The sequence below is a fragment of the Hyla sarda genome, chromosome 5, assembly GCF_029499605.1.
Source record: "Hyla sarda isolate aHylSar1 chromosome 5, aHylSar1.hap1, whole genome shotgun sequence".
In the NCBI taxonomy this organism is placed as follows: domain Eukaryota; kingdom Metazoa; phylum Chordata; class Amphibia; order Anura; family Hylidae; genus Hyla; species Hyla sarda.
Window position 1 is genome coordinate 313,618,192 of NC_079193.1, and position 26,711 is coordinate 313,644,902.

Consider the following 26,711-nt stretch of genomic DNA (forward strand, 5'->3'; position numbering starts at 1 on the left):
ATTACTTTTAAAGGGGTATTCCAAAGGATAGGGAATAAGATATCTGATCGCGGGGGCCCCCCCCCCTGGGATACCCCCCCACGATCTCCCTGCAGCTCCCGCACTCTATGCGGGCGCTGCGTCTCCAGTTTCAGAAACCTCTGGGTTTCCAGGACTGGACACATGATATCAAGCCACGCCCCCTCCATTCATGTCTATGGGAGGGGGCGTGACGGCCATCACGCCCCCTCCTATAGACATGAAGGGAGGGAGCGTGGTGTGACGTCACGTCCCCAGTTCCGGAAAACCGGAGGTTTCCGAAACTGGAGACTCAGCTCCTGCATAGAATGCGGGTGCTTCAGGGAGATCGCGGGGGGTCCCAGCGGCAGGCCCCCCGCAATAACACATTTTATCCCCTATCCTTTGGATAAGTGATAAAATGTTTTTGCCCGGAATACCCCTTTAATATTAGATGGGGGAGGGGGCTCTTACACATTTTGCATTGGGGCCCAGGAACTTCCTATTATTTAAAAGTTATTACGCTGACTCCAAAATGTGCAAACAAATTATCATCTCACCTTCCACTGCTTTAATACGGTTGCATAGGTTACTGTGCAATGTAGTATCCAAAAAGAAAGGAGTCCAGCAGCCAAAATGTCAGTAAAGTCTTCAGTTCTTTATTTGTGACTTCAGGATGAAATACAAACAGGCGACATGTTTCAGTCCAAACTGGACCTTTATCACAATAGACCTGGTGCCTCTGTTACATAGGAGGACACCTGTATTATTACTATCAATATTAGATGGGGGAGGGGCTCCTAGACATTTCGTATTGGAGCCCTGGAACTTCCTATTATTCCATTGACATAAAATGTAACTTCTACATAGTTTTGTCTATAAACATGAAAACTTACAGATTCCGCGCACATCAACCTTTTACTGTTATTGTAGAGACTTAAGGAATAAGTGTGTTGTATAATTTCTCCCCACTGATTTGCACAGTAAATCATGAGATATTTGCTAACCTTGAGCTCTTAGCTGCCTCTTATAAAAGTGTTTTTTTTCCTAACTTGAAAAATAAAATAATGGCATAAAAGCCAACCAGGGCACGCAGGGTGATTATAATAGGAATTGTAGCATTCATTATAACGTAGCGCATTCTGCTATTTTGAGCAAATTTATTGAACCATTTAAATTGTTCTGCGTTTACTTTTTCTGTTTCGTGACATTTGAGACTCTGCACAGAAGCCATTGTTAAGCCTAGCGACATTCCGCACATATTTTTATGCAAAAAAAATTAAAGTACTTAGGCGCAGTTTCGAAGGTTTCTCCTAAGTATCCCGTATAGGTAAATACTTTTAGAGACAATTGAATAATGTGACTGCGTCGCTTGTGTAATTTTGCCTTTTTTTTTTGGAGAGGTAGCAAACATGAGGAAAATGGCTTACAAATTTCACTGTGTATGGGGTTTGAAAGTAACAACTGAAAAATGATGTTCATAATCTGAATTGCAATGAAACCAATTATCTGTACTGCGGCTGCTCGCGGGGAATTCTCCTAAAGGTTTAGTATTTCTAAAAAGAAATTAAAAACAGCTGTAAAAATACCATAAAACAAAAATAGCAGCTGCAAAAGAGATTAACATTCCTAAATTTCATTTGAACCTGATACGTTATTTTTCCAACAGCAAAGTTATATGTATGTATTTATGTATGCATTATTTATGAAATTGTACAGTGGAGGAATCTGATTTTAGATGCTGTTAATCTCTTACATGGTAAATTAATTTCTTATTGTTTTCCCCGATATTGCAGCCGTCTTAACCGTGATAAGAATGACTTTAATTAAAGCCTTTACAGATTAATAAACACAGTAACAAGGACACGGAACAATTACGGCTCCTCTTTTATTTGCAGCTGTCAGGAGCGTTCTGTTCCGAGTGACGTTCAGTGTTTTAAAACCTTTCTGTAGGTTCAATTTTTTTTTCTCCATCCCCCACCCCCTTTCATTTTCCTTTCGATCTAGCAGTAGGGCACAAGTGAAACAGCCTCTAATCCATTTCATAAGTCTATTAAAGCTGGTACAATACATAAAACAGAGCTGGAGGTGGTGACAATATAAAACAGTTTGTTTTGTCGTGTTGGCCGAAACATATGGCAGCCAGTTCCTCAAGAGCTGATCCAGATGGCGACCACTAATCGATTCTTTATGTCGGGTAAGCGGCTGTTTACTCTTTCTCTTTTAAAGCACCACTGCCTAGTAAATTAACAAATAATGTAATGACCCATGTATGTTGAGCTAATAGGAGAAAACTTTCCAACAGAAAACGGTTAATGCGGCAGCTGCACAAAGGAAAAAAGAAGAACTGGAAAAAAAAAAAGAAAGATTTGATCATCTTTGAAAAGTTAAATAAAATAAGTAACAATTTAATTCTGCTTGGTTGTTGGTTGTTCACACCACAGCAGATTATGTACTTCTTTACTATAAATCGAGTTTTTTTTTCTAGGAATCCAGTGTTCTCGCTTTTTCAGGACATGCACTTTTTTTAAATCAGAATAAGGGAAGCAGAATTGAAATGCGTTGAACTGTATGCTGAGTGCTATGAGCATTACTGGATAGATCAGTGGAGTCCAATGGCATGGATGTTTCTACTAATCCCATTGACATTGCATAAAGTAGCACCACCTATCTTTAGCCACTGTGCGTTCAACAAGGGACCGAGGTTACCCATTCTACCAGTGGGGGTCTCAGTGGTTGGACTTCCACTAATGGAACTTTTAATCAAGATTCACTTAAAATGTGGTAAATGTTTTAGACTGGAATACCCCTTCAAGTAATTTAATATAGTGTTATGGTGGGGTCACAGAATAGATGATTGTGAAACCGGGTACTTGTTGAGAAAAAAATAAATCCTTGCATTTTAGGATACTTTTATATTGCCTGATACGAGGGCCAATTTAGCACTGAGCCTTATACATGGCTCAATGATCATGAAATCAGGGCTGCAAGGACCATCACTGGATCATTTGTGGGGCCCTTCATTTGCCTCATTGTCGGATGCACATCCCCTGGTTACACATGGAGATTTGCGGCTCACCAACAATGATTTTGAGGTCCACAAGATTGGAGCAGGTAGCTAATGAATTAGTAATTGCTTTGTGGGCTGACCTCTTTTAAACATAGCAATAATCAGCCCATTTCACACAGTACAGGGTTTAAACTCATGTCCTGGCTGAAAACAGTGCCAGGTTGTAGCCAATCTGCCACTTTTCCACTTATAGGGGTTGTCCTGGGTAAAAGATTGATAGCCTAAGCACGGGATAGGCCATGAATAGATGATGGGAGAAGATCCGACAGCTGACACCCCCACTGATCAGCTATACAGGCTAGCCGCATTGCTTAACACATTTACTATGCTGTGTGAACTAAAGGGGTGTGGCCTCCTGGGAAGGGACGTGACCTAAAATACTGTCACTAAAAAATTCCAAAGGTAGAATACATAACCTTTGCCTTAAGGTAATATCCAAGACACAGACTCCAGTTTAAAAACAGGTCTCCTTATATACACATCCAATGAGTATACATAGGACAATACAGAAAGGCTGACACGTTTTAGGTTAAAAGGACCCTTAGTAATGACCTTTACTAACTACTGCTAATTAATTAATTTATGGGGTAAACAAAGTACTAAATAACTAATAGTTGGGGTAAACAAAAACTTGACAGTGCAAACTGGACAGTCTACATATTTAAGAATCCGCTTGATACACTGATAAATCTGGTGTATTTGAAGTCTGTCCAGACAAATTAAATGGGCACTGTCAAATACAGTAACTTTTGATATGTTATAAAGCATGCAAAAACAATATGTTTTGCAATTGCTTTCATCAGAAAACTTTCAGTATTTGATACTGAAAAAGACAGTCAAAAAGCTGGCCACTAGGGGTCCCCCTGCCTCCTGGGACACATACCAGTCCTGCAGTGTCCAGTCGTCATCAACATGTAATGGACACCATGAGTGATTGACAGGGCTGGTGGCAGGTCCAGAGCTTCTGTGCTTGCTCCCGGCCCTCTGTGAGTCAGAGTAAAGTAAGAGAGGGGGAGGAGTCATCACAGTGTGGAGAAGAGAGGGAAATGCCCTCTGCATGGACAGAAACCTCACTGAGCGAATGATGGCAAGTAAATAAAGGTAATTCTGAAAGAAATATAGGTCGTAGACACATAAAAGATTTACATGATAAGGATGAGGTACATATTTTTTTTTTTTTTTTTTTTTTTGGGGGGTGCTGACAGGTACAGTTTAAGCGGTTTAAGTAAATTACTGCCAATGTATAGAGACAGAAGCCTTGGCTCTGTGCATTATGGTAGTGGTGGTAAAGGGTTACTGCAGTGCAGCTTTCACCATTAGCACAATGCATGGAGCCGAGGGGTCCAGCTTCGTGGGGGTGCCAGTCATCACTACACCAATCAGCTGTTGATAGCCTACACTGTACATGGGCTGTTAATATGTTACCCTGGAAAACCACTTTAGGGTATATTCACACGTACAGTATCCTGTGCCTATTTGATGTGCCGGATTTGAAGATATGTTCATTTAGTTTACATTGAAATCTGCAGCTTCAAATATGCGCAGGATACTGCACGTGTGAATAGACCCTTAATGGAGTTGTCCATTTCACAAATATTCCAAGGCTTTACCTTAAGATTAAAAGTTATGTGTATAAAGCGTCTTCATAAGACATGCTGTTGCTGGCCAATCTGTAAGTTTTGGTGCAGGACAGGGGAGCATGTAAACAATAATCACGTATTGATGGATGTAGACATCACCTTAACAAGCTATCATGTCCCCTGCCTACACATGCGTGGATACATATTGGCGTTGTGCAAGTACAGTAATAGCTTGTATGACATAGAATGAAAGAAACACCAGTGACACTCACCACATACTGTGCAGCATTCTTCTTTTCATTCTTAGTGCAACAAAAACTCCATTAAATTTGAGCAGGCACAGGCACCGTCATGGCCAACACTGTAGTAGAACTTAGCTTGTATAATTCACATACACAGTTGGGACACTAAGGTTGCGATGATCACAGATAAGTCACGTGATCACCTTATTCTATTTTTTTTTCATTTTCACTAGAAAACTAATATATGTCGTTTAATAAATCTGCCCCTGAGTCACTGGCATGTAGAGAAATTTTTGCAGCTTCACAGGTCAACCTTTTATTCTATTGTTTCCCAACCAAGCTGCCTCCAGCTGTTGCAAAACTACAACTTTCAGCATGCCCGGACAGCCGAAGGCTGTCCGGGCATGCTGAGAGTTGTAGTTTTGCAATAGCCCCTCTAGGCAGCCTGGTTGGGAAACACTGTTTTATTCAATGGCAACAACTGTATCCAACCACCCGCTCCTGCGCAAGGACTGGCGTACAGCAACTCCGGCCCCACATAAGGAAATTCAAAAGAAAGAATAGCCAGCACAGTAGGTGCAGTAAAGACAATAACAGTTTATTAGGTCATCTCATGGAATACAGAACACTAGACCATTAACCTGACGCGTTTTGGTTCCTCCAGGATCCTTAGTTATGACTAAGGGTCCTGGAGGATCCGAAACGTATAGGAGTTAATGTTCCAGTATTCTGTGAGATGACCTAATAAACTGTTCCTGTTTTTGCTGCACCTACTTCACTGGATATTATTTCTTCTTTTCAGCAATAGTGTATGAACATGTATTTTTAGTTATTAATTTAATTAATTAATTTATTTACTGCAGCTTTTTTACCTACCTTGTGGAGAAAATTACAATATGATGGAACATCTTTGTAGGTTGCACAAATTTTTTTTTTAATGAGATTAAAGGCTATGAAAACTTTTTTATTGTACTTTTTTTTGGTGCATCTTTACATTGGTGATCTTTATTAAAAATGTTGCTGTTTCTGTTCCGCAGCCTGCATGTTTTCACATACATTGAAAGCTGTTCTTTCCTGTTTGGAGCAAAAGGCTATGTTCACACAGCGGAATTTCTGAAAGAAGTTCTACCGTAAAATTCCCCTAGGAAATTCAGCAAAATTTCAAATTCAAATAGTAGATTTTCCGGCTGTGGAAATTCCACTGCGGAAATTCTGCATTCCAGATTCCGCAAAAAACATTGAACTTGTCTTTAGCGCAGACCTATTAAACTCAATGAGGCTCTGAATTTCAGCAGAATTCTGTGTTTTGAGCACACAGAAATTCTTCTCATATTCCGCAAAAATCCTGCTGCAAGCTTTGCAAAATGGAATTTGAGCGGAATAGCAGAATTTTTGAACATAGCCAAACCTGTAGGAGTTGGTACTTGATGGCTTGGCCATTAGCCCCTCTTTCTCCAGAATGATCTGCTCAACTAATTTAGGACCAGATCAAAGTTCAGTGAGAAAGTAAGCAAAATTTTTTATAAAGACTCATGGGAATTGTTTCGTTATAAAAAGTCCAATGCAATAATAAAAAAATGCATTCAAAAGTGTCCATAGCCTTTAAGTACGAAATATATGCAATGTAATGTATACAGTATTCGTGTATTCTAACAATCTAACAAGTGGCATTGATTATAAGAAACAAGAACAACAGATGCTTTAGGTTTTCTCACTCTGCTAGATATGTCATAAAAGAATGAGTGTTACCACTGCTGTGCCCGATATAAATGCTGACAACGGGGGTTGTCTGCTTCATATAACTCTTTTTCTGTCAGGGGTCTTTCTTCTATAGGTAGACCAGGCCAATATCATGGGGCCCTCACGCTGAACTGCTCCTGCTGCTTCTCTTCATAAGGCCACAGAGCAGCGTTTCCCAACCAGTGTTCCTGCAGCTGTTGCAAAACTACAGCTCCCAGCATGCCCGGACAGCCTTTGGCTGTCCGGGTATGCTGGGAGTTGTAGTTTTGCAACAGCTGCAGACACACTGGTTGGGAAACACTGCTATAGAGCAAGATAATAACATTCTGGTTACCTAATACTGTTTTTAGGGGGCTCTCACCACAAATGAATTTATACAGCACCCAGGGCATTTAGTGGGTGCTTTATAAATCACTATACATCGGAAACGGGGATCCAGGGTTCTGTTTCAGAAAAAGATCTGACACCCTGTAAAAATATATTGTAAAGTTAAATTATAAGTATAAAACCCAAACCCGGAAAAACAAGTAACAAACGTTCAAATATTTTCATCTTATTTATTTATTGCTTTTTCTTTGTCCGATGTCCCAAATTAAAAACATGAAATATAAAACAGAAAGGCGGCCCATTTCTATGAGCCAGAAAGTTTAGGAGTAGGAGGCTGGGTTTTAGGCTATATACCTTTTATATACACAAAGGGGGAGATATATCAAAACCTGTCCTGAGGAAAAGTTGCTGAGTTGCCCATAACAACCAATCAGATCACTTCTTTCATTTTTGAAAAGGCCTTTGAAAAAAGAAAGAAGTGATCTGATTGGTTGCTATGGGCAACTCAGCAACTTTTCCTCTGGACGGGTTTTGATAAATCTTCGACTATTTCCTTTGTAGGAAGAAGCAGTAGTGGTAACAGTACCAGCGGTATTACTCACCCATAGTGGCACCCACTGACTCAACCGCCTTGGCACAGTAGAAGGCATTTACATAGTTTGTGGCAGAAGCTAGTATAGGGACTGCTCATACAATATAGCATTGTTCCAACATTTTATACACATGTATATAACATCAGGAGGGTAGTGTTAACGCAGCCGATTAGATGCACTATTACAGTAAAACCACTCAGCTTCTAAAAGGCAAATCGGATGAAAACTGGCGGTTTCATCATCTCTGTGCTCTGACACAAAAAAGAAGCCTAGAAAGAAAAGAACACTTCCTATTGTGAAGAATGGAGGAGGGTTAGGTATGTTTTGGGGCTGCATCTGAGACAAGGTGTCTGTACAGGGTACAATGGAATTTCAAGACTATCAAGGTATTCTGGAGCGAAATGTTCTGTTCAGTGTTGGAAAGCTTGGTCTCATTGATACCTTCACCCCTGAGACAGCTGGAGTAGGATCTTATGAGGAATGGGTCAAGATACATGCAGTCTGGATAAGATACCTTCACACCTGAGACAGCTGGAGTAGTATTTTATGAGGAGTGGGCCAAGATACCTGCAGTCTGGAGAAGACACCTTCGCCCCTGAGACAGCTGGAGCAGTATCTTATGAGAAGTGGACTAAGATACCTGCAGTCTAGAGAAGATACCTTCATACCTGAGACAACTGGAGCAGGATCTTATGAGGAGTGGACAAGATGCTACAGTCTGAAGAAGACACCTTCATACCTGAGACAGCTGGATCAGTATCTTATGAGAAGTGGACCAAGATACCTGCAGTCTGGAGAAGACACCTTCACACCTGAGACAGCTGGAGCAGGATTTTATGAGGAGTGGACCAAGATACCTGCAGTCTGGAGAAGACACCTTCACACCTGAGACAGCTGGAGCAGGATCTTATAAGGTGTAGGCCAAGATACCTGGAGACAGGTGCAGAAGTCTCATTGAGAGTTACAGAAATTGCTTGATTGTAGTGATTATCTCCCTGTTTGCCACTGCCATAAATGTCCCCTCATTTCTTCCTGTTTGTCACAGTCATTCGATTCAAACATAAACCCAAAGGGCATAAGAGGCCAAAAAACAATAATGAACTAAACCCCTGGGGCGTAACCTGGGGTATAAAACCTATAATACTGGAGCAATAACTCCTTTGGATATATAGACTACTGGTTCCACTGGAATAAGATTTTACTTTTCGGGGTCAACTGGTTAATAAAAGTTACATTTTAGGGGGATATTAATAGGGGTGTTATACCCCGGGCTACGGCCCAGGGGTTTAGTTCATCACAGTCATTCATATCCTGTTTTGCTTCCATTCCCATGTGACTGTTGAGTCCACTGATTGGCTGCGGCAGTCACCTGCTGTCCACTGCTCCTATAACAACAGAACGCCGACCACAGGCAGAAAAGAGGATCAGTGCAGGAACGGAGACAGAGGTAAGTAAAACATTTTTAAAAAAGCTGGTCAACCCCTATTGGAAAGAGCTAACAAAGACCTAGGTACTGCCTTGTAATTTTCAGTTGCCAGATGACCTGGGCCTGGAATTAGTCGAGCCCTGCAAAAGGGGACATTTTATATATGTCTTTACTGTTTTCTTGTATATTTTTAAGCTTTACTGTAGTTATAGACTAAAGATAGTATAATAACTTTTTATTTGTGCATCTGCAGTGTTCTGCTACTAAACTATACCTCTGCTATACATTTTCACTTCTCCACCAGTATTCTACGAATTCACCACTCTGTTGTGTCTTTTTCAATGGACTGCAAATACAGGTTGTGCATAGAGACCTTTTTTGTGTCTTTTACAACGTTTTCGTGGCTATTGGCAGTGATTCAGATTATATCATTATGTTAGGAATTCACTCGAATGAGCTCCGAATGTGGAGCTTTGCATTCATGATGCTGTATTTTAGGATATCCCGCTTTGATCTAATTGTTCAGTATTACATTTACAGTGTTTTTTTTTTTCTATTTCGTACAAGACAATATTCACAAGATAACACACAATAAATCCCAGTTCATACTACCCAGCATAAGTACACCGCCAGTGGTTGTTTAATAAATGAGAGGACTGCAGGCAAATCTCATTCCTATTCAGATCCTAAATGTCCTAAATGTATATATATATATATATATATATATATATGTAATGTACACACGGTATAGGGGATCCCATTTTGCTGCTGTATGTTTTTGTCTTTTAAGATACAAATGTCACAAATTTCTAGTTGCCGTTTCCCTTTTGTAGTCATAACCGAGCCTTTTGTTACACAGGATGAGATTTGGAATGAAAATAAGATGCGTGCATCACAGAAAATCAAATGAAAGGGACCGGTCTCTGGGGAAATGTGTAATCCTTTATTTTGAGCCTAGCTCTCCAGCAGCCCTTAACATATTCACAGCTTATAACAACATATGAAATGGTGTATGTTGTAAGGAAATATCAGCCGGAGCCGTCCTCCTTAGCATGTTTATTTTATGATGATGCTTCGTTTGAAATGAAGTAGAAGTCTGATAATATGTGCATAGTCTAAATAGCTTGTGTTTATCCATACTAGTAATTCTACAGAAGTATTAAACAGAAAAGCTGACTTTTTCCCTTTCCCTCATATAAACCAGCAAGGGCAAATGACAGCCATGCCTGATGGTTGATATCTTTTATGGTACAGCTGTGACATATTTTATGCATCACAACGAATGATCAAAGATGTCTCTAGAGCCGTACTGTCATGGAATTTTACCCCATACCCAGTGCATTGCTTTTTTTTACCAAGAAGAATAAAAACTGAGAATAGTTAGCTTCCTCTGCCTTCTGATAACACAGAAAGTGCAATATTTGATGGTCGTGCTTTTCCTCTTGTTTTTTCATCCATGTCATGTTTATTTTGTCTTATCTTTTGTAGTTGTGAACCCTAGTTCACCGTTTCAGGGTACACAGTGTTGTGTATAAGCATACGTGTGTTTACATGTGTCTACCGCTGGTAAACTAGAGCGTGGCTACGTGATGATTCCTGTGCATCTATACCTATTGCTTGATATTAAGTCATGGCCTTAGCATACTGGAAGTTGGATATCAGAGCAAGGATGAGAGGTTTTGACCATTGTTGCGCACCACACTTTGTTGCAGACCAAAGATTTCTTTTAGTAATTAATATGAGGCTTTGTCTGAGCAGTCATTAATTTATATGGTTCCATGAAGCCATGTCCATTGAAGACAGCCTAGGTTTTTGACCCATAGATCAGCAGATCATTGTAGGGTCATCTTCTAGAAACCTCTATTGATCAGCTGGTATTACCAGACAAAGCTGCAGCTAACCAAACACGGGCCACTGCTAAGGGGGAATGTAGTGTTTCTTGACTGTTATACAATGGTCTGGTTTGCCAGTTCTTAGAGCTGTCCACACTGGATCTTAGACTAAGTACATGAACAAAGGATTCCCTTCTGTGATGTCCATATGCCCTAATAGGGCAAATGAAAATAGGTTTTGTTGATGAGACAACCTCATCAGAAGAGTTTCCCTTTTAATGTCCTTTGTAAGATATTCAAGTAATGAGAATCTAGAGCTGAAGTTCTGCTTGTGTATTATGTGGGAAGGATTAAATGTCGAATAACATTAGTTATCTTGTGACACTAGCCCTTGCAAGCCGGAAAAATGGGCAAGTATAAGGGTCTAGTCAAACGGCGGTATTTATGCTTGCGGAAATACCACCATATGACTAGACCCTTAGGATCTGAGCGATTTTTGCAAGGATCAAATTGGGATGTCTAGATGAGTCATGGCATTTCCAAAACATTAGATTGCTTCTATACAGTGGTTAATATCTATCAAATGTGGTCCAGGTAATGACAAACAGTTAACCAGTGACAAGGTCACGAGTGTCCAATGTTTGTTTGTGTTGGGAATGAAGGAGCTACTGTAGCAGAGCACCGTTGTCTGAGTACATACCGTATGCTGATCCCATGCACTGCCAAAAGTGGTGTCAAGAATATCAGACCAGGACCATGGGCAACTGAAAATCTGACCTGGTCTAATTATGTTTTCTTTTACACCATTGAAACAGTTGAGTGTGAGGCATTGCTTACCTTGGAGAAATGGCAGCACCAAAATTGCACTATGGCAAGCACGGGGAAACAGTGTAATTGTACAGACCAAATACACCCTTTCTTGGCAACAATATACTCTAATAGAAGTGGCCTTTTTTAGCAGTATAATGTGCTTTGGCACACATTGGGGGAGATATAAAGTGCTTTCACAATGAGGAATAGGAGAGGAATCCTTGCGTAAAAATTCAGTTGCAGAATTTTTTTTTTTCGTGCGAAACTTGCGTGAAAATCGCACAGAATTCCGTGCAGATTTTCCGTGCAGAATATAGGAGGAAACTGTTTTTTTTTTTTACTGGACTACAACCAGCAACTGGAATTTCCCTTTTTATTTAATTAATATTTTTCGTGTTGAATATCCACACAAATTCCGTGCGGAAACAATTTCAAGCGGAATTTTTTTTTTACCATTGACTTCAATGGACTCCTGCTCGCATATTCTGCAAGAAGAATGAACATGTTCTTTCTTCTAGCGGAACGGAATCCCGCGGCAGAATTCAACAAGCAGAATTTACACAGTCTGAACAGTGCAGAGTAAAATACATTGAAGTCAATGGCAACGCAGATGTTAATTATTTCTAAGCGGAGAATTCAAGGGGAATTACTTGAGTGAATTCCTCTTGAATTCCTCAGTGTGAACGTGCCCTTATCAGAACCTGTGCAGAGGACCAGTTGCCCATAGCAACCAATCAGATCCCTTCTTACATTTCAAAAAGGCCTCTGAAAACCTGGTTCATAGATTCTGGTAAATCCGAAACCAGCCCCCCCCCCCGTTGTGTTGCTTCATGAATAGTTTGAGGAATATGTACATGGTGCTGTTTTGTCCCCCATATTCCCCAGTCACCTTACAGTATACTACTGCTAATGCCTTGGTGCCAGATACCACAGGACATCTTTGGAGGTCTTGTGGCATTGATACGTTGATAGACAGGGCTGTTTTGGTGACAAGAGGGAACCTACACAATATTAGGCAGGTGTTTTTAAGTGGCTAATCAGTGTGAATTATTGAGTATATTAACCCCTAATCTTATTTTGCGTGGTCTGCTGTACATATAGATTTACCCTGGTATGTTCTCCGTTAAACTGTCTTGGTAAAGCAACCAAGATTCTATACATTTAATTAACTTTTTCTCCTGGCTGTGAGCTATTGTGATGTATTTAGGCAGACATCCCGTAACTACTTTCACAGGATGCATTCATACATATGGATTTTAAGGATATCATTATTATAAATCAAGCTATCTCAGCTGGCAGGAATGTGCGAGTCCATGTGGCTGAAGAACAATATATAAGTAATAGGCTATTGAAACAGGATGTTAGGAAAACATGAAACAAATAATGAATAAGCTGTTAATACTCAGAAGATGATTTTTACAGGTCCTACTTCATCCGCCCCTATAAATGTTTCATATTTTGTGTTTAAGAAGAGGACCGCTGCAGTTTACAACAGGAAAGATTATGATGTCATCAGGTTTTATTGAGGCGCTTTGCCTGTGTTTAAGTGCTTTTATTAAATTTCATTATAGCTAAACTCCCTCTGTCACATTGGTTTTGGGACTTGGCAGCGCACGCAATGCAAACGCAGGGCATGGAAGTTTTGTTACATAACTTTCTCTGTTAGGAAACGTAAAACAACAAGCAAAGTTTATACAAAGAAACAAATGGGAGTGTTATAATATGACTGCTCCAAGGACTGGAGAAGCCAGGGTCATAAATTATGCATTCTGAGAAGTGCTTCCAGCTTTTGTGTTTCTAATATACAAATCCTTTGCCCTTGTTTTTGATTTATAGTGAGCTTCAGATGTAAGTAGGAAATACAAATAATACAAAGAAGGCTACATATACAATATATGTGACACGTTGCCTGCCTCCTACAGTTACAGTTCAGACAGTACACAATTTCTCATTTCGTCAGCGCAAAATTGTGGTTTAATATTGCTACCCTTTAATGACCACAGCGTTTTATGCTCAAGACCAGATCACATTTTGCGGATTTGAATTTTTATTTATTTATTTTATGTATTTCTCTCTTCTCCAGTAAAGTTTAACATGTGATATATTACAATGTAAATATGTATTGAAACATTTATTGAACAACCAGAGTGAAGCTTTAATTTGCATCAGTAGTTTAAAGATCTGATTGGTTGCAATGAGCAACCAGTTATTTTTTTTCTGGCAGTACCTTTGTTTTCATAGCTTTAGCACAACCCCAAGTGTATGTGCACTTTATTTATTAGAGACAATGGGGGGAATTTATCAAACTGTTTACCCATATTTTTTCTTTTTTGTCACATAAAAAGTCACAGGCTGGTCCAGTTCAAAAATTCATTTAGAACGTTCAAAATGTATTAAAATGAAGTGTCCTCATTTAGAGCACTTAAGTCAGTGGTCAGTGATTTACCATATGCGACTTTTGTGTGAATGTCGCTAGTTTGGCGCAACTGCTGTTATTCACACACTGTCTCTAGATAACTTCTTCCAGCCCTATAAAGTCATCTAAACTGGCAGTATGATTTCCCTGTGTGACAAATGTATCGAGTTTTGCCTGCCATTTGATGAATTTGTTGCATGCAAATGCAAATATTTGTTTCATATCAACTGGCTCCAGAAAGTGAAACAGATTTGTAAATTACTTCTATTAAAAAATCTTAATCCTTTCAGTACTTATCAGCTGCTGTATATTCCAGAGGAAATTAAGTTGTTCTTTTCTGTCTGACCACAGTGCTCTCTGATGACACCTCTGTCCATGTCAGGAACTGTCCAGAGTAAGAGCAAAGAGCACTGGGGTCAAACTGAAAAGAACAACTCAACCTCCTTTTGTAGTATACAGCAGCTAAGTACTGGAAGGCTTAAGATTTTTTTTTTATAGAAGTAATTTACTAATCTGTTTAACTTTCTGGCACCAGTTGATCTGAAAAAAGTAGTTTTCCCCTGGAGAACCGCTTTTATAAATTCCCGCCAATATGTCAGCTGTAATTCATGTTCCAAATTGCTGACGAGGAGACGCATGGTAACGTCCGAATATCTGTCTGCGCTTCCATATTATAGAAAAATGCTTTTATTCTCAGGTGCCGAGAGTTATTTTTGAGCCCCTGAGGTGCCGAGGGCTGGAACGCCTCATCATTCCTCCTCCCATCCCTGTTCCTGCTTGATTGACAGTCAGCTGGAAACCAAGTCTGTATTTAAATCTCACACCTGCACACAATTTGTATATACAGCAAAGGAACGAGATTTGGATACAGGGCTCGGTGCTGGAAGCTGAGTCCTAACTGTCAATCAAGCAGGGAGGAAATAAAAGATGCTCCAGAATAGCTATTTCTTGGAGAATTAAAGAATTTATTAAAACATATAATTTAGATTATTTGTAAGTATAACGTGTATATCATTATTTTCAGCAACTTCCAAAAAAGAGAAGAGATCTTGTCTGCAGCGGTTAACAGACTTAAATCTGAAATGGAAGAGTTGAAAGATGAAAATGAAAAATTAAAGGTAAGAATGTCTTTGTATGTCAAGACTTAATATCATTAGAAAACAAGATTCCAAAAATATAAACACATTCAAAGTTTATTGCCAATGAGTGGTGTCATTACATTGGTGAACATTACAGTGTTTAACCATGTGTTTTTCCGGTTTTGCACTCTCGTTTTTTCCTCATCACCTTCTAAAATTCATAACCCTTTCAGTGTTTGAGAGCTTTTTTTTTTTTTTGTGCCACCAATTTATATAGGTTTTTCTTTATTTTATTACTTTAAATAAATTATAACTACATGCACCAAAATTAGTATGTTTAAAATTGTCCTCTTCTGACCCCTATAACAATTTTATTTTTCCGTATATGGGGTGGTTTGAGGGCTCATTTTTTTGCGCCTTGATCTGAATTTTTTAACAGTACTATGATTGATTTGATCTGACTTTTTTTATCACTTTTTATAAATGTATCACTTTTTTTTAGCGTATACAAAGTGATCAAAAATACGCAATTTAGGATTTTGACATTTTTTCATGTGTACGCCATTGACTGTGCAGTTTAATTAACATTATATTTTTATAGTTCGGACATTTATGCATACTTAACCGAGTTCCTCATTCTGTCAGGAGTCTTAACTCCTGGATCCCGATCAATCAAAACTTTTAACGTATCAAAAGTAAAAAAAAAACAAAAAAACAGAGACACTTTAACCCCTTAACAACCATGAGCGTATATTTATGCTCGTGGACAGCACTCATTATGTGAAGCTCGCTCAGGAGCTGAGCGCATTTCATACCCGGCAGGTCCCGGTTGCTATCAACGTTCAACAGCCAGGACCTGCGGCCAATACTGGGCATCGCTGATCAGGCTAATGTCCGGTATTAACCCTTTAATTGACTGTGGCATCTAAAACGGGAAAAAAGCGTTGCCGGTTATCTCAGTGGGCTGTTCGGGACCGCTGCGGTGAAATCGCGGCATCCCGATCAGTTAAGAGGACAGCGGGAGGCTTCTAACCTTGTCTCCTGCTTTACGATCGTCGCTCTGCTGCTTCATGCCTGAGATCCAGGCTGGAGCTGCAGAGCACCGATAACACTGATCAATGCAATGTTATGGCATATCATTGATCAGTGTATGCAATCAAGGTATTGCATGTTATAGTCCCCTATGGGGGCTATAACATTGCAAAAATAAATAGTGATATAACCCCTTCCCTAATAAAAGTTTGAATCAGCCCCCTCCCCCCCTTTTTCCCATAAAAAAAGGAAATAAAAATAAACATATGTGGTATCGCTGGGTGCATAAATGTCCGAACTATAAAAATATAATGTTACTTAAACCACACAATCAGTGGCATATACGTAAAAAAAAAATTCCAAAATTGCATATTTTTGGTCACTTTGTGCATCCTAAAAAATGTAAAAGCAATCAAAAAGTCACATCAAAACAAAAATGGTACCAATAAAAACTTCAGATCACGGTGCAGGGGTCAGAAGATGACAATTTTACACATGCTAATTTTGGGGCATGTAGTTATCATTTTTTTAAAGTAGTAAAATAAATCAAAACCTATATAAATTAGGTATCTTTGTAACCATATGGACCTACAGAATAAAGATATACTGTCATCTTTACAGAAAAGTGTACTGCATAGAACCGGAAGCCCCCAAAAGTTACAAAATGGTGTTTTTTCAATTTTGCCCCACAAATATTTTTTTTCTGGTTTCGCCTTAAATTTTGTGGTCAAATGATTGATGTCATTAAAAAGTACAATTGGTGGTGCAAAAAATAAGCCCTCATATGGGTCTGTAGGTGCAAAATTAAAAGCATTATGATTTTTAGAAGGTGATGAGTAGAGATGAGCGAACTTACAGTAAATTCGATTCGTCACAAGCTTCTCGGCTCGGCAGTTCATGACTTTTCCTGCGTAAATTAGTTCAGCCTTCAGGTGCTCCGGTGGGCTGGAAAATGTGGATACATTCCTAGGAAAGAGTCTCCTAGGACTGTATCCACCTTTTCCAGCCCACCGGAGCACCGGAAAGTTTGAACTAATATATGCAGGAAAAGTCATCAACTGCCGAGCCGAGAAGTTCATGATGAATCGAATTTACAGTAAGTTCGCTCATCTCTAGTGATGAGGAAAAAAAGAAAAATGCAACGGAAAAACCCTGTGTCATTAAGGGGTTAAAGGAAAACTCCAATATAATCTTTTTTTTTTTTTTTTTTAAATAAGCTCGTGCTAGAAAGTTTAACAGATTTGTAAATTACTTCTAATAAAAAAAATCTTAATCCTTCCAGTACTTATCAGCTGCTTTAAGCTCCTGAGAAAGCTGAGTAGTTATTTTCAGTCTGACCACAGTGCTCTCTGCTGACACCTCTGTCCATGTCAGGAACTGTCCAGAGCAGGATAGCTTTGCTATGGGGATTTGGACATGGAAAGAGGTGGGAGCATAGAGCACTGTGGTCAGACAGAAAATAAGTTAAAAAGGAAAAGAACTTCCTCTGGAGCATACAACAGCTGATAAGTACTGGAAGGATTAAGATTTTTTTAATAGAAGTAATTTACAAATTTGTTTAACTTCCTGCAGCCAGTTGATATGAAAAAAATTGTTTTCCACCGGAGTACCCCTTTAAATACACTGCTCAAAAAAATAAAGGTAACACTTAAACAACCCAATGTAACTTCAAGTCAATCACACTTCTGTGAAATCACACTGTCCACTCAGGAAGCAACACTGATTGACAATCAATTTCACATGCTGTTGTGCACATGGAACAGACAACAGGTGGAAATTATAGGCAATTAGCAAGACACCCCCAATAAAGGAGTGGTTCTGCAGGTGGTGACCACAGACCGCTTCTCAGTTCCTATGTTTCCTGACTGATGTTTTGTTCACTTTTGAATGCTGGCGGTACTGTCACTCTAGTGGTAGCATGAGACAGAGTCTACAGCCGACAAAAGTGGCTCAGGTAGTGCAGCTCATCCAGGATGGCACATCAATGCGAGTTGTGGCAAGAAGGTTTGCTGTGTCTGTCAGCGTAGTGTCCAGAGCATGGAGGCGCTACCAGGGGACAGGCGAGTACATCAGGAGATGTGGAGGAGGCCGTAGGGCAACAACCTAGCAGCAGGACCGCTACCTCCGCCTTTGTGCAAGGAGGAGCAATGCCAGGGCCCTGCAAAATGACCTCCAGAAGGCCACAAATGTGCATGTAGAAAAAATCACACTGCACATGATTTCCATTTAAAACATCTTCTTTTTAGCAATATAAACCATCCGGTTATTTCTTAATCATATTATAAAAATATTCACCCAAAGTGCTCACTGAATTGCGCGACAGTCCGTTTGGTCTTCCAGTGTCCAGCGCTCATTTGCAGCTTCTCCTTCGTGAGAGGAAGGTGAACCTCGTGGACTCTGGAAGGCCCGGAAAAGGGTGAAATGCAAACCGGAGACCAAACGGACTGTCGCGCAATTCAATGAGTACTTTGGGTGAATATTTTTATAATATGATTAAGAAATAACCGGATGGTTTATATTGCTAAAAAGAAGATGTTTTAAATGCAAATCATGTGCAGTGTGATTTTTTCTTCATGTCTGAACACGGACTGAGCCTCCGTTCATTAAGTCGCATGATATACCCAATGTGCAGATATACGGTACTAACATTTATTACACAAATGTGCATGTGTCCACTCAAACAGTCAGAAACAAACTCCATGAGGGTGGTATGAGAGCCCGACATCCACAGATGGGGGTTGTGCTTACAGTCCAACACCGTGCAGGACGTTTGGCATTTGCCAGAAAACACCAAGATTGGCAAATTCGCTACTGGCGCAAGGTGTTCTTCACAGATGAAAGCAGGTTCACACTGAGCACATGTGACAGACCTGACAGAGTCTGAAAACGCCGTGGAGAACGTTCTGCTGCCTGCAACATCCTCTAGCATGACCGTTTTGGCGGTGGGTCATAATGGTGTGGGGTGGCATTTCTTTGGGGCCGCACAGCCCTGTATGTGCTTGCCAGAGGTAGCCTGACTGCCATTAGGTACCGAGATGAGATCCCCAGACCCCTTGTGAGACCATATGCTGGTGCGGTTGGCCCTGGGTTCCTCCTAATGCAAGAAAATGCTAGACCTCATGTGGCTGGAGTGTGTCAGCAGTTCCTGCAAAAGAAAGGCATTGATGCTATGGACTGGCCTGTCCGTTTACCATACCTGAATGCGATTGAGCACATCTGGGACATCATGTCTCACTCCATCCACCAACGCCACATTGAACCACAGACTGTCCAGGAATTGGCTGATGCTTTTGTCCAGATCTGGGAGGACATCCCTCAGGAGACCATCCGTCACCTCATCAGGAGCATGCCCAGGCGTTGTATGGTGGTCATACAGGCACGTGGAGGCCACACACATTACTGAGCCTCATTTTGACTTGTTTTAAGGACATAACATCAAAGTTGGATCAGTCTGTAGTGTGGTTTTCCACTTTGATTTTGAGTGTGACTCCATATCCAGACCTCCATGGGTTGATAAATTTGGAAATTTTTGTGTGATTTTGTTGTCAGCACATTTAACAATGTAAAGACAAAAGTATTTCATACGATTAATTAATTCATTCAGATCTAGGATGTGTTATCTTAGTGTTCCTTTTATTTTTTTTGAGCAGTGTACAGTTACACACTTCTCAGCAGTAAGTTCCTGTTCACATAATATGCAGTCAAAAAATTAGTGTGATTTTCCCAGTTTTAAAATGTTATCTGAGTGTTAGAAAATGAAATATTTAAAGTAAAAAATAAATGCCTTGGTTAAAACACCGCCTATCCCACTCCCTGTATACTTACCTAAAGCAAAGGCTTCCCACACAAACATTCTAGATTGCAATGGTTAGTTACACCTTGTATGTCTGAGGGTCCAGCAGGAAAACACATTGACCCTTAAATGGTTCATGACTAGAGATGAGCGAATATTTTGAAAAATTTGATTCGGCCGATTCGCCGACTTTTCCAAATTTGTTTCGCTCCGAATTTATTCGCAGCAAATCGCTATTAAAAATGGCTATATCTGGCCTACAGAGAGGCTCAATCGGGCTGTAGAACACTTTGCCTTACTTGAGTAAGTGAAATAAGAAATGCAGATCAGAGGCATCGCTATGAGAATCACTGTCGCAGAGCGGCACAATGACTGAGCCTGGAGGTGGCATCAGTATGAGGAGACCATATAGTGGCTGAATGACACAGCATGGAGGTGGCGGCAGCATGAGGAGACCATATTGTGACTTAATGACACAGCGTGGAAGTGGCTGCAGCATGAGGAGACCATATAGGGGCCGAATGACACAGCGTGGAGGTATCGGCAGCATGAGGAGACAATATAGTGGCTGAATGACACAGCCTGGAGTTGGCGGCAGCATGAGGAGACCATATAGTGGCTGAATAACACAGCCTGGAGTTGGCGGCAGCATGAGGAGACCATGTATTAGCTGAATGACCCATCGTGGAGGTGACGGCAGCATGAGGAGACCATATAGTGCCTGAATGACACAGCGTGGAATTGGCGGCAGCATAGATTGGCTGAATGACACAGCCTGGAGGTGGTGGAAGCATGAGGAGACCATATAGTGGCTAAATGACACAGCCTGGAGGTGGCAGCAGCATGTGGAGAACATATGGTGGCAGAATGAGACAGCCTGGAGCTTGCATCAGCATGAGGAGAACATATGGTGGCAGAATGAGACAGCTTGGAGGTGGCAGCAGACTAATCAGGACTCCTGAAAGTAACCCGGTGAGTGGTGCGGTGGGTGGCAATAACAGTACCCGGTGACGAAGGTAGGTGAAATAAAGAGAACTTTGCTTCAGATGTGTGGCATCAGACGGATGGCAGGATCAGAATAGTAGCTGAGGCAGGTAGGCAGAAGAAAACGGTCTCTTTTGTAAAAGTGTTAGTGTGCACAAGTGAGTATTGAAGATATGCATTACATAAAACTTAACTTTTAATATTATGCTTAGGATAAAGGTGTGCAAAAAAACACCATGTGCCACCTACACCACCAAGTATTGATGTATGTAAAGACCTCTAAAAGGTTGAAGGGAACAATGTAACTGGTGGGGGTAAAAACTTCCACTGTAAGGCCCTACTCTCACATTATTAGTTCCCTTCTTGGCAAGAGTTATTCCCCTTAAAAAGGGTGCCCACACAGGAACCTCTCCCTATTTCCACCTATAAAACACTGCCATTTCCCAGGGTTTTTAGGTGGAAATGGTAAATGGTTCCTGTGTGGGGCCGCCCTTTTTAAGACGAGTAACACATTCCCCGAAAAGGTGGAAAGGAACAATGTATTGTCCATTGTAGCAGGTGGGGGTAAAAACTTCCCTTGTAAGGCCCTACTCTCGCCCCATTAATTCCCTTCTTGGCAAGTGTTACTCACCCTAAAAAGGGTGGCCACACACAGGAAACTCTCTCTATTTCCACCTAAAACCCTGGAAAAGGGCAGTGTTTGTAGGAGGAAATAGGGAGTGGTTCCTTTGTGAGGCGGCCCTTTTTAGGGCAACTAACACTTGCCAAAAGGGAATTAGTAATGCGAAAATAGGGCCTTACAGGGGAATTTCTAACCCCCACCGAGACCACACGTTGTTCCCTTCCACCCTTTAGAGGTCTTTGCATCACATCAATACTCTGTGTTGTAGGTGGCACATGGTGTTTTTTGCACCCCTTTCCTTTTGTTTGATTTCAAATAAATTTTGGGTACATATATTTTATCCTAAGAATATTATTAAAAGATAAGTTTTACATAATGCATATCCTCAATACTTACTTGTGGTCGGATGTGGAGGAATGTCTATAACTGGGTAGCAGCACCTTAAATATGTTTACCACTATCCATATTTGTGAAGTGTTGTTGTGGCACCATGGTCGGTCTACTGTGATGCTTCAGGCATTGGTGGGTGGAAATCCTGGCTAATCCATGCCTGATTCATCTTCACAAAGGTCAGTCTCTCCACATTTTTCATGGACAGATGAGTTCTCCTTGGGGTTACTATGGCCCCCGCCGCACTAAACACCCGCTCTGATAGCACACTACTGGCCGGGCAGGACAGCTTTTCCAAGGTAAACTCTGCTAGTTGCGGCCACAAATCAAGTTTGGCTGCCCAGAAGTCCAGTGGATCTTCAAGGTGTGTTGGCATGGTCATGTCAAGGTATGCCACCACCTGCTGGTTCAGTTCCTGCTCCAGGTCTACCTGCTGCTGATGAGTTGCATCACTTTGCGGATGAAGAAAGCTACTCATCAGCGACTGTAGACTCAGGCTGCTGCTGATGGAGCTGGTACTGCTCCTGCCACCCCCACCCCTCCCCAGCAGCCATGGCAGTGGAAGGTGAGCGCAGAGGGCCCCCGAGTCAGACCTGCGAGAGGATGGACGATGGCGCAGATAGGCATTGGCCAACTGACTATGGAGGATGTCTCTGTAGTAGGTCAGTTTTTCCTCCCTCTCAGTGGATGTAAAAAAGGCCCCCATTTTGTGCCAGTAGCGAGGGTCCAATAAGGTGGAGAGCCAGGAGTCATCCCGCTGCCGAATGGTGACAATTCGGCTTTCACTACGCAAGCGAGCATGCATCTTGCCATTTGTGCAAGTGACTCGGAGGGACTCCCTGCCTCCATCTCCACTGCATACTGCCACGGTGTGTCTGGGTCCTCTGTCTCACCTTCTTCATAACCCTCTAGCTTCTCCTGCTCCTCCTCTCCTGTCAGATGACTAGAAAAACCTCCCATCTCACAAAACCTAAACTGTGCTCCACTGTGCCCCTCCCCCTCCTCCTTTAGTTCAGCCCCCACAGGGCTCATGTGACCATGAGATGTAGGCACCACGTCCTCAGTGCCCTGACCAGCCATTGTTTCCAACACGTGTTGTAGTGATGAAGCAGTGGAATGACGTTCATCCTGTAATCCTGGCGACTGACTAATAATGTGTTCTTCCGATGTATAGCAAAGGGGTAAAATGTCTGGCACCATCTGTCTCGCTAAGCCCTTGTGTATGTAGACGAGTGTGTGGCCCGGAATCCGTGCTTGCAGATAGGTGGTGCTATGAGTAAAAACCAGTCCAGGTAAGGCAATCAATATAGAAAAGAGACTCAGTGACTTACCATTCCTGCAGTTCAACTACTCTTTATTCCAAGGAAAGCAAAGTACACTTCAAGGTGAGGGAGGCCTAGAAAGGAGGCAGGGGGTGCGGGTAGGACTGCAGTCCTACCCGCACCCCCTGCCTCCTTTCCAGCCCTCCCTCACCTTGATGTGTACTTTGCTTTCCTTGGAATAAAGAGAAGTTGAACTGCAGGAATGGTGAGTCGCCGAGTAACAGCAATCGCGGCGATATTCGCATTCCTTGCGAATCGAATTTTTCCTGAAATTCGTAAGAAATTCGGATTCGTCAGGTTTGATTCGCTCATCCCTATTAATGACACTAGTATCTCTGTTGTACTTCTGAAAATATTTCCATTATTTTTTCTCAGTATTTCATGAAATGAATAATATTGATCAGAAAGTGATATATATTTTTGTAGAATATTTTACAAAAGATTTGTCACTGTAACCTAAATATGTTTTTCTCTAACATTTGGCAACTGTATGTGCTGTGTGAAAAGGTTTAGATTTTTTGTTTACCACACGAAACATGTAAAGGTAATATTTTCTGTTTAAAATTTAGGAAAATAAAAAAGGTGAAACCATTGCCAATGTGACAATCTCACCCACTAGCCTTAAAATCAGTATGCCTTAATGCTTACAGCCATTTCTTTTTTTTCGGTTTGTAAAGGGAAACGGTGTTGAACAGCGTGCGCTAATTTCAGAACTTAGAAGACAGCTGGAAACACAAGAGTAAGTACCTGCATGCTTTTATTTCATTTAAAATTCTGATCTGTGCTGTATTTCACACTAAAAAAAGTCCCAGAGCATTGCTTAGAACACAGAGAATACAGACGGAAATGCAGATACATTCTATTGTTATTGCTGTGGATATGCATGAGATAGACGACCCTTAAGCCATTCCATTTTTTTTGTAATCATTATTTTTATTAGGGGTTTTCTAAAGGTGAACAAAAATGAGTAAATCATGTCAGATAAATAATTCCAGAATTGCTGATTTTACTAAAAATGTAAGTTATCTAAAACAAGGTTTATATTTTGGCACCATGGTTAGGTGTTGGCACCTGCTATATATGCTGCAGACTTTATCATTGACTTACCAGAAAATCTGCTGCATAGTATGTGTGAACCCTAAGGGTATGTTCACACAGTGTGTAAGAGGCTCCAGAAAAAAATTTAATAAAAAGTGATTAAGAAGTCACCCTAGTGTTATGTTCCTACTTTTTACTCATACTTTCATCTATAAAAAATGGTAATTTGTTATACAAAATTGTAAAAAAATATGTTTTTGTCATTTTTAGCTGTTTTAGCTGTTTTACATAAATACTTTTTTTTTGGTGGTAAACAGGCAAAAAAAAGGACATGCTACTTAATTTTACAGCCATAATATTTATGGCTGTAAAATTAATTGATGTATGCGCTAATAGCCGCTTTCCTATTGAGTTCAGTATTTTGAGATTTAAGACAGAGGGACTATGGCTCAAACAAATACATCCCAAAATGCTGTGTGGGATGATAGTCTCATAGAGAAAAGTCCAGCATCTTCAGGGTATCAAAATACAATTTTATTATAGATCCATATTGTAAGGTACCAGTGCTTTTAAATACCATAGTTGTTCATAGCAATGGTGTCATGAATAATAGATCTACAATAAAACTGTGGGACAACGTGCTGGAGTTTTCCCTATAAAATCCTACATTGCCTTTGCAGGAGCTCTCCTGCTCCCAGCTGCTTCTCTCCCTATCTATCCCCCTCCTCTTGTGTCCTGACAGCAGAAGAGGGGAAGCAGCCTAATACTTAAAGAGGTATTCCGGGTTTATACATCTTATCATACATCTTAAAGGATAGGGCATAAGATGTATGATCGCAGGGGTAATGCCCCATCCATTCATGTCTATGGGAAGGGGTGGGATGTGGCGTGACATCACTAGGGGGCGTGTCCGTGACGTAAGATCCCCGTCTTGCAGGCAGTGTCCGGCACAGGATGCTGAGGGCTGCACCGAGATTGCGGGAGTCCCCAGCGGCGGGACCTCTGCGATCATACATCTTATCCCCTATCCTTTGGATAGGGGTTAAGATGTATAAAACCAGAATACCCCTTTAAGAGGTGGGGGGGGGGGCAAGGTTGAGTGGAGGTGGCAATTGTGTGGGGTCACACTAGCATTAAGCGAGGTAAGCCCCATCAGCAGTTAATGGATTGACTGGTCTTTCTGCTCACCTTTGCCACCTCCTGCTGACAGCAAGTGGCCTGCCTGATGCCGCTAATACAATTGGCCACATGGCAGAAGCGTCCCTGTTTGGGCACCAAGAGAGCTTGTACCACTACTGATTTATGCATTGAGTGTGCCATACACAGTTAGTAATTTATATCAGTAAAACATAAATACTCTAAGTTTGCTCTCTATTCCAACTTCTGAAAAATAAATTTACTGACTACATATAACAGTAACAAAAATAAAAATGTTATACTACTATATTTAAATATTGCATACCATTATTTTCATGATTTAGCCAAACACTGGCCAGTGGTGACATGTTGTTTGTTTTTGTTTTTTTTTGTCTTCCATAAACTACTTCTTTCTTGGCCTTGTGTGATATTGCAAAATCTGTCCATACCATATTTTACATACACACTCACTATATGTGTCTGAAACGTATAGATAGGACTGTTCACCTTTTAAATCATCGACAAAAAATCTTTGTTCTGGTGAGCAATAGTAAAGTCATTACACTCCCTTATAGGAAGTTAAAAGAAATGATTGCTGTCTCTTAGCTGATGGTGTTTGTAATGTTATAAAATCATGTGTTCTCTCCTAACTCAAGGGCCTTATAGGGAGTGCTGAGCTGCAGCATGCATGCCTCCTCCCTCCACCACCACTCCCTGCTCTATATTATTAATGTACAGGTTTCACTGCAATACTTAACAAATCTGGGAAACAAGATTGGTACTGGTTGTCTTTTTTTCTTAAGGGAACCTGTTTTCAGTTTTATGCTTCCCAAACAAGTATAAAACTGGTTTAGGCAGTGTAATTCCGGTACACTGAATTACTCTGATATGCTCGGGCCTTTCCCAGTAATCAAAGATTAATCAAAAATTAAACATTACACTGGGACCCTGGTAACTAGTCCTCAGGTTGGGTCCCGGCAGCTGCTCTTTACACTACTTAGCAGAAATGTGTCGCTCAAGCAAGCTGGGTGGGACACGCAGCAAGGATTAGTTACCTGGGTCCCAGTGGCATTTTTACACTGTGATTATGCCCAAAGTCTCAGAGTAATTCATAGTGTGCACGCATTTTTGGCTACATTAAACTGACAGATTCCCTTTAAATCACTCCCTTTAAGCCGGCAGCCAAATAAACCAGTATAAAACTGTGTTAGGACTGCAGAGTGAGAATAACACCCTGCATTTCGATTGGAAGCATCTTATAGTCAAGAAAATCCAGTCTGG

General features: G+C 40.9%; 1 protein-coding gene across 7 annotated transcripts in view; it reads left to right on the forward strand.

Annotated features, from left to right (window-relative positions):
* The window catches only part of LOC130274181 (cingulin-like), a 419,288-nt gene that overhangs the window by 358,223 nt on the left and 34,354 nt on the right, over nt 1–26,711 (forward strand). For all 7 annotated transcript variants that reach the window (XM_056522196.1, XM_056522193.1, XM_056522192.1 and 4 more), the window contains 2 exons: nt 15,058–15,151; nt 23,933–23,994. In XM_056522196.1, the coding sequence (XP_056378171.1) occupies nt 15,058–15,151; nt 23,933–23,994 (156 nt within the window). The remainder of the gene's footprint in view (nt 1–15,057; nt 15,152–23,932; nt 23,995–26,711) is intronic.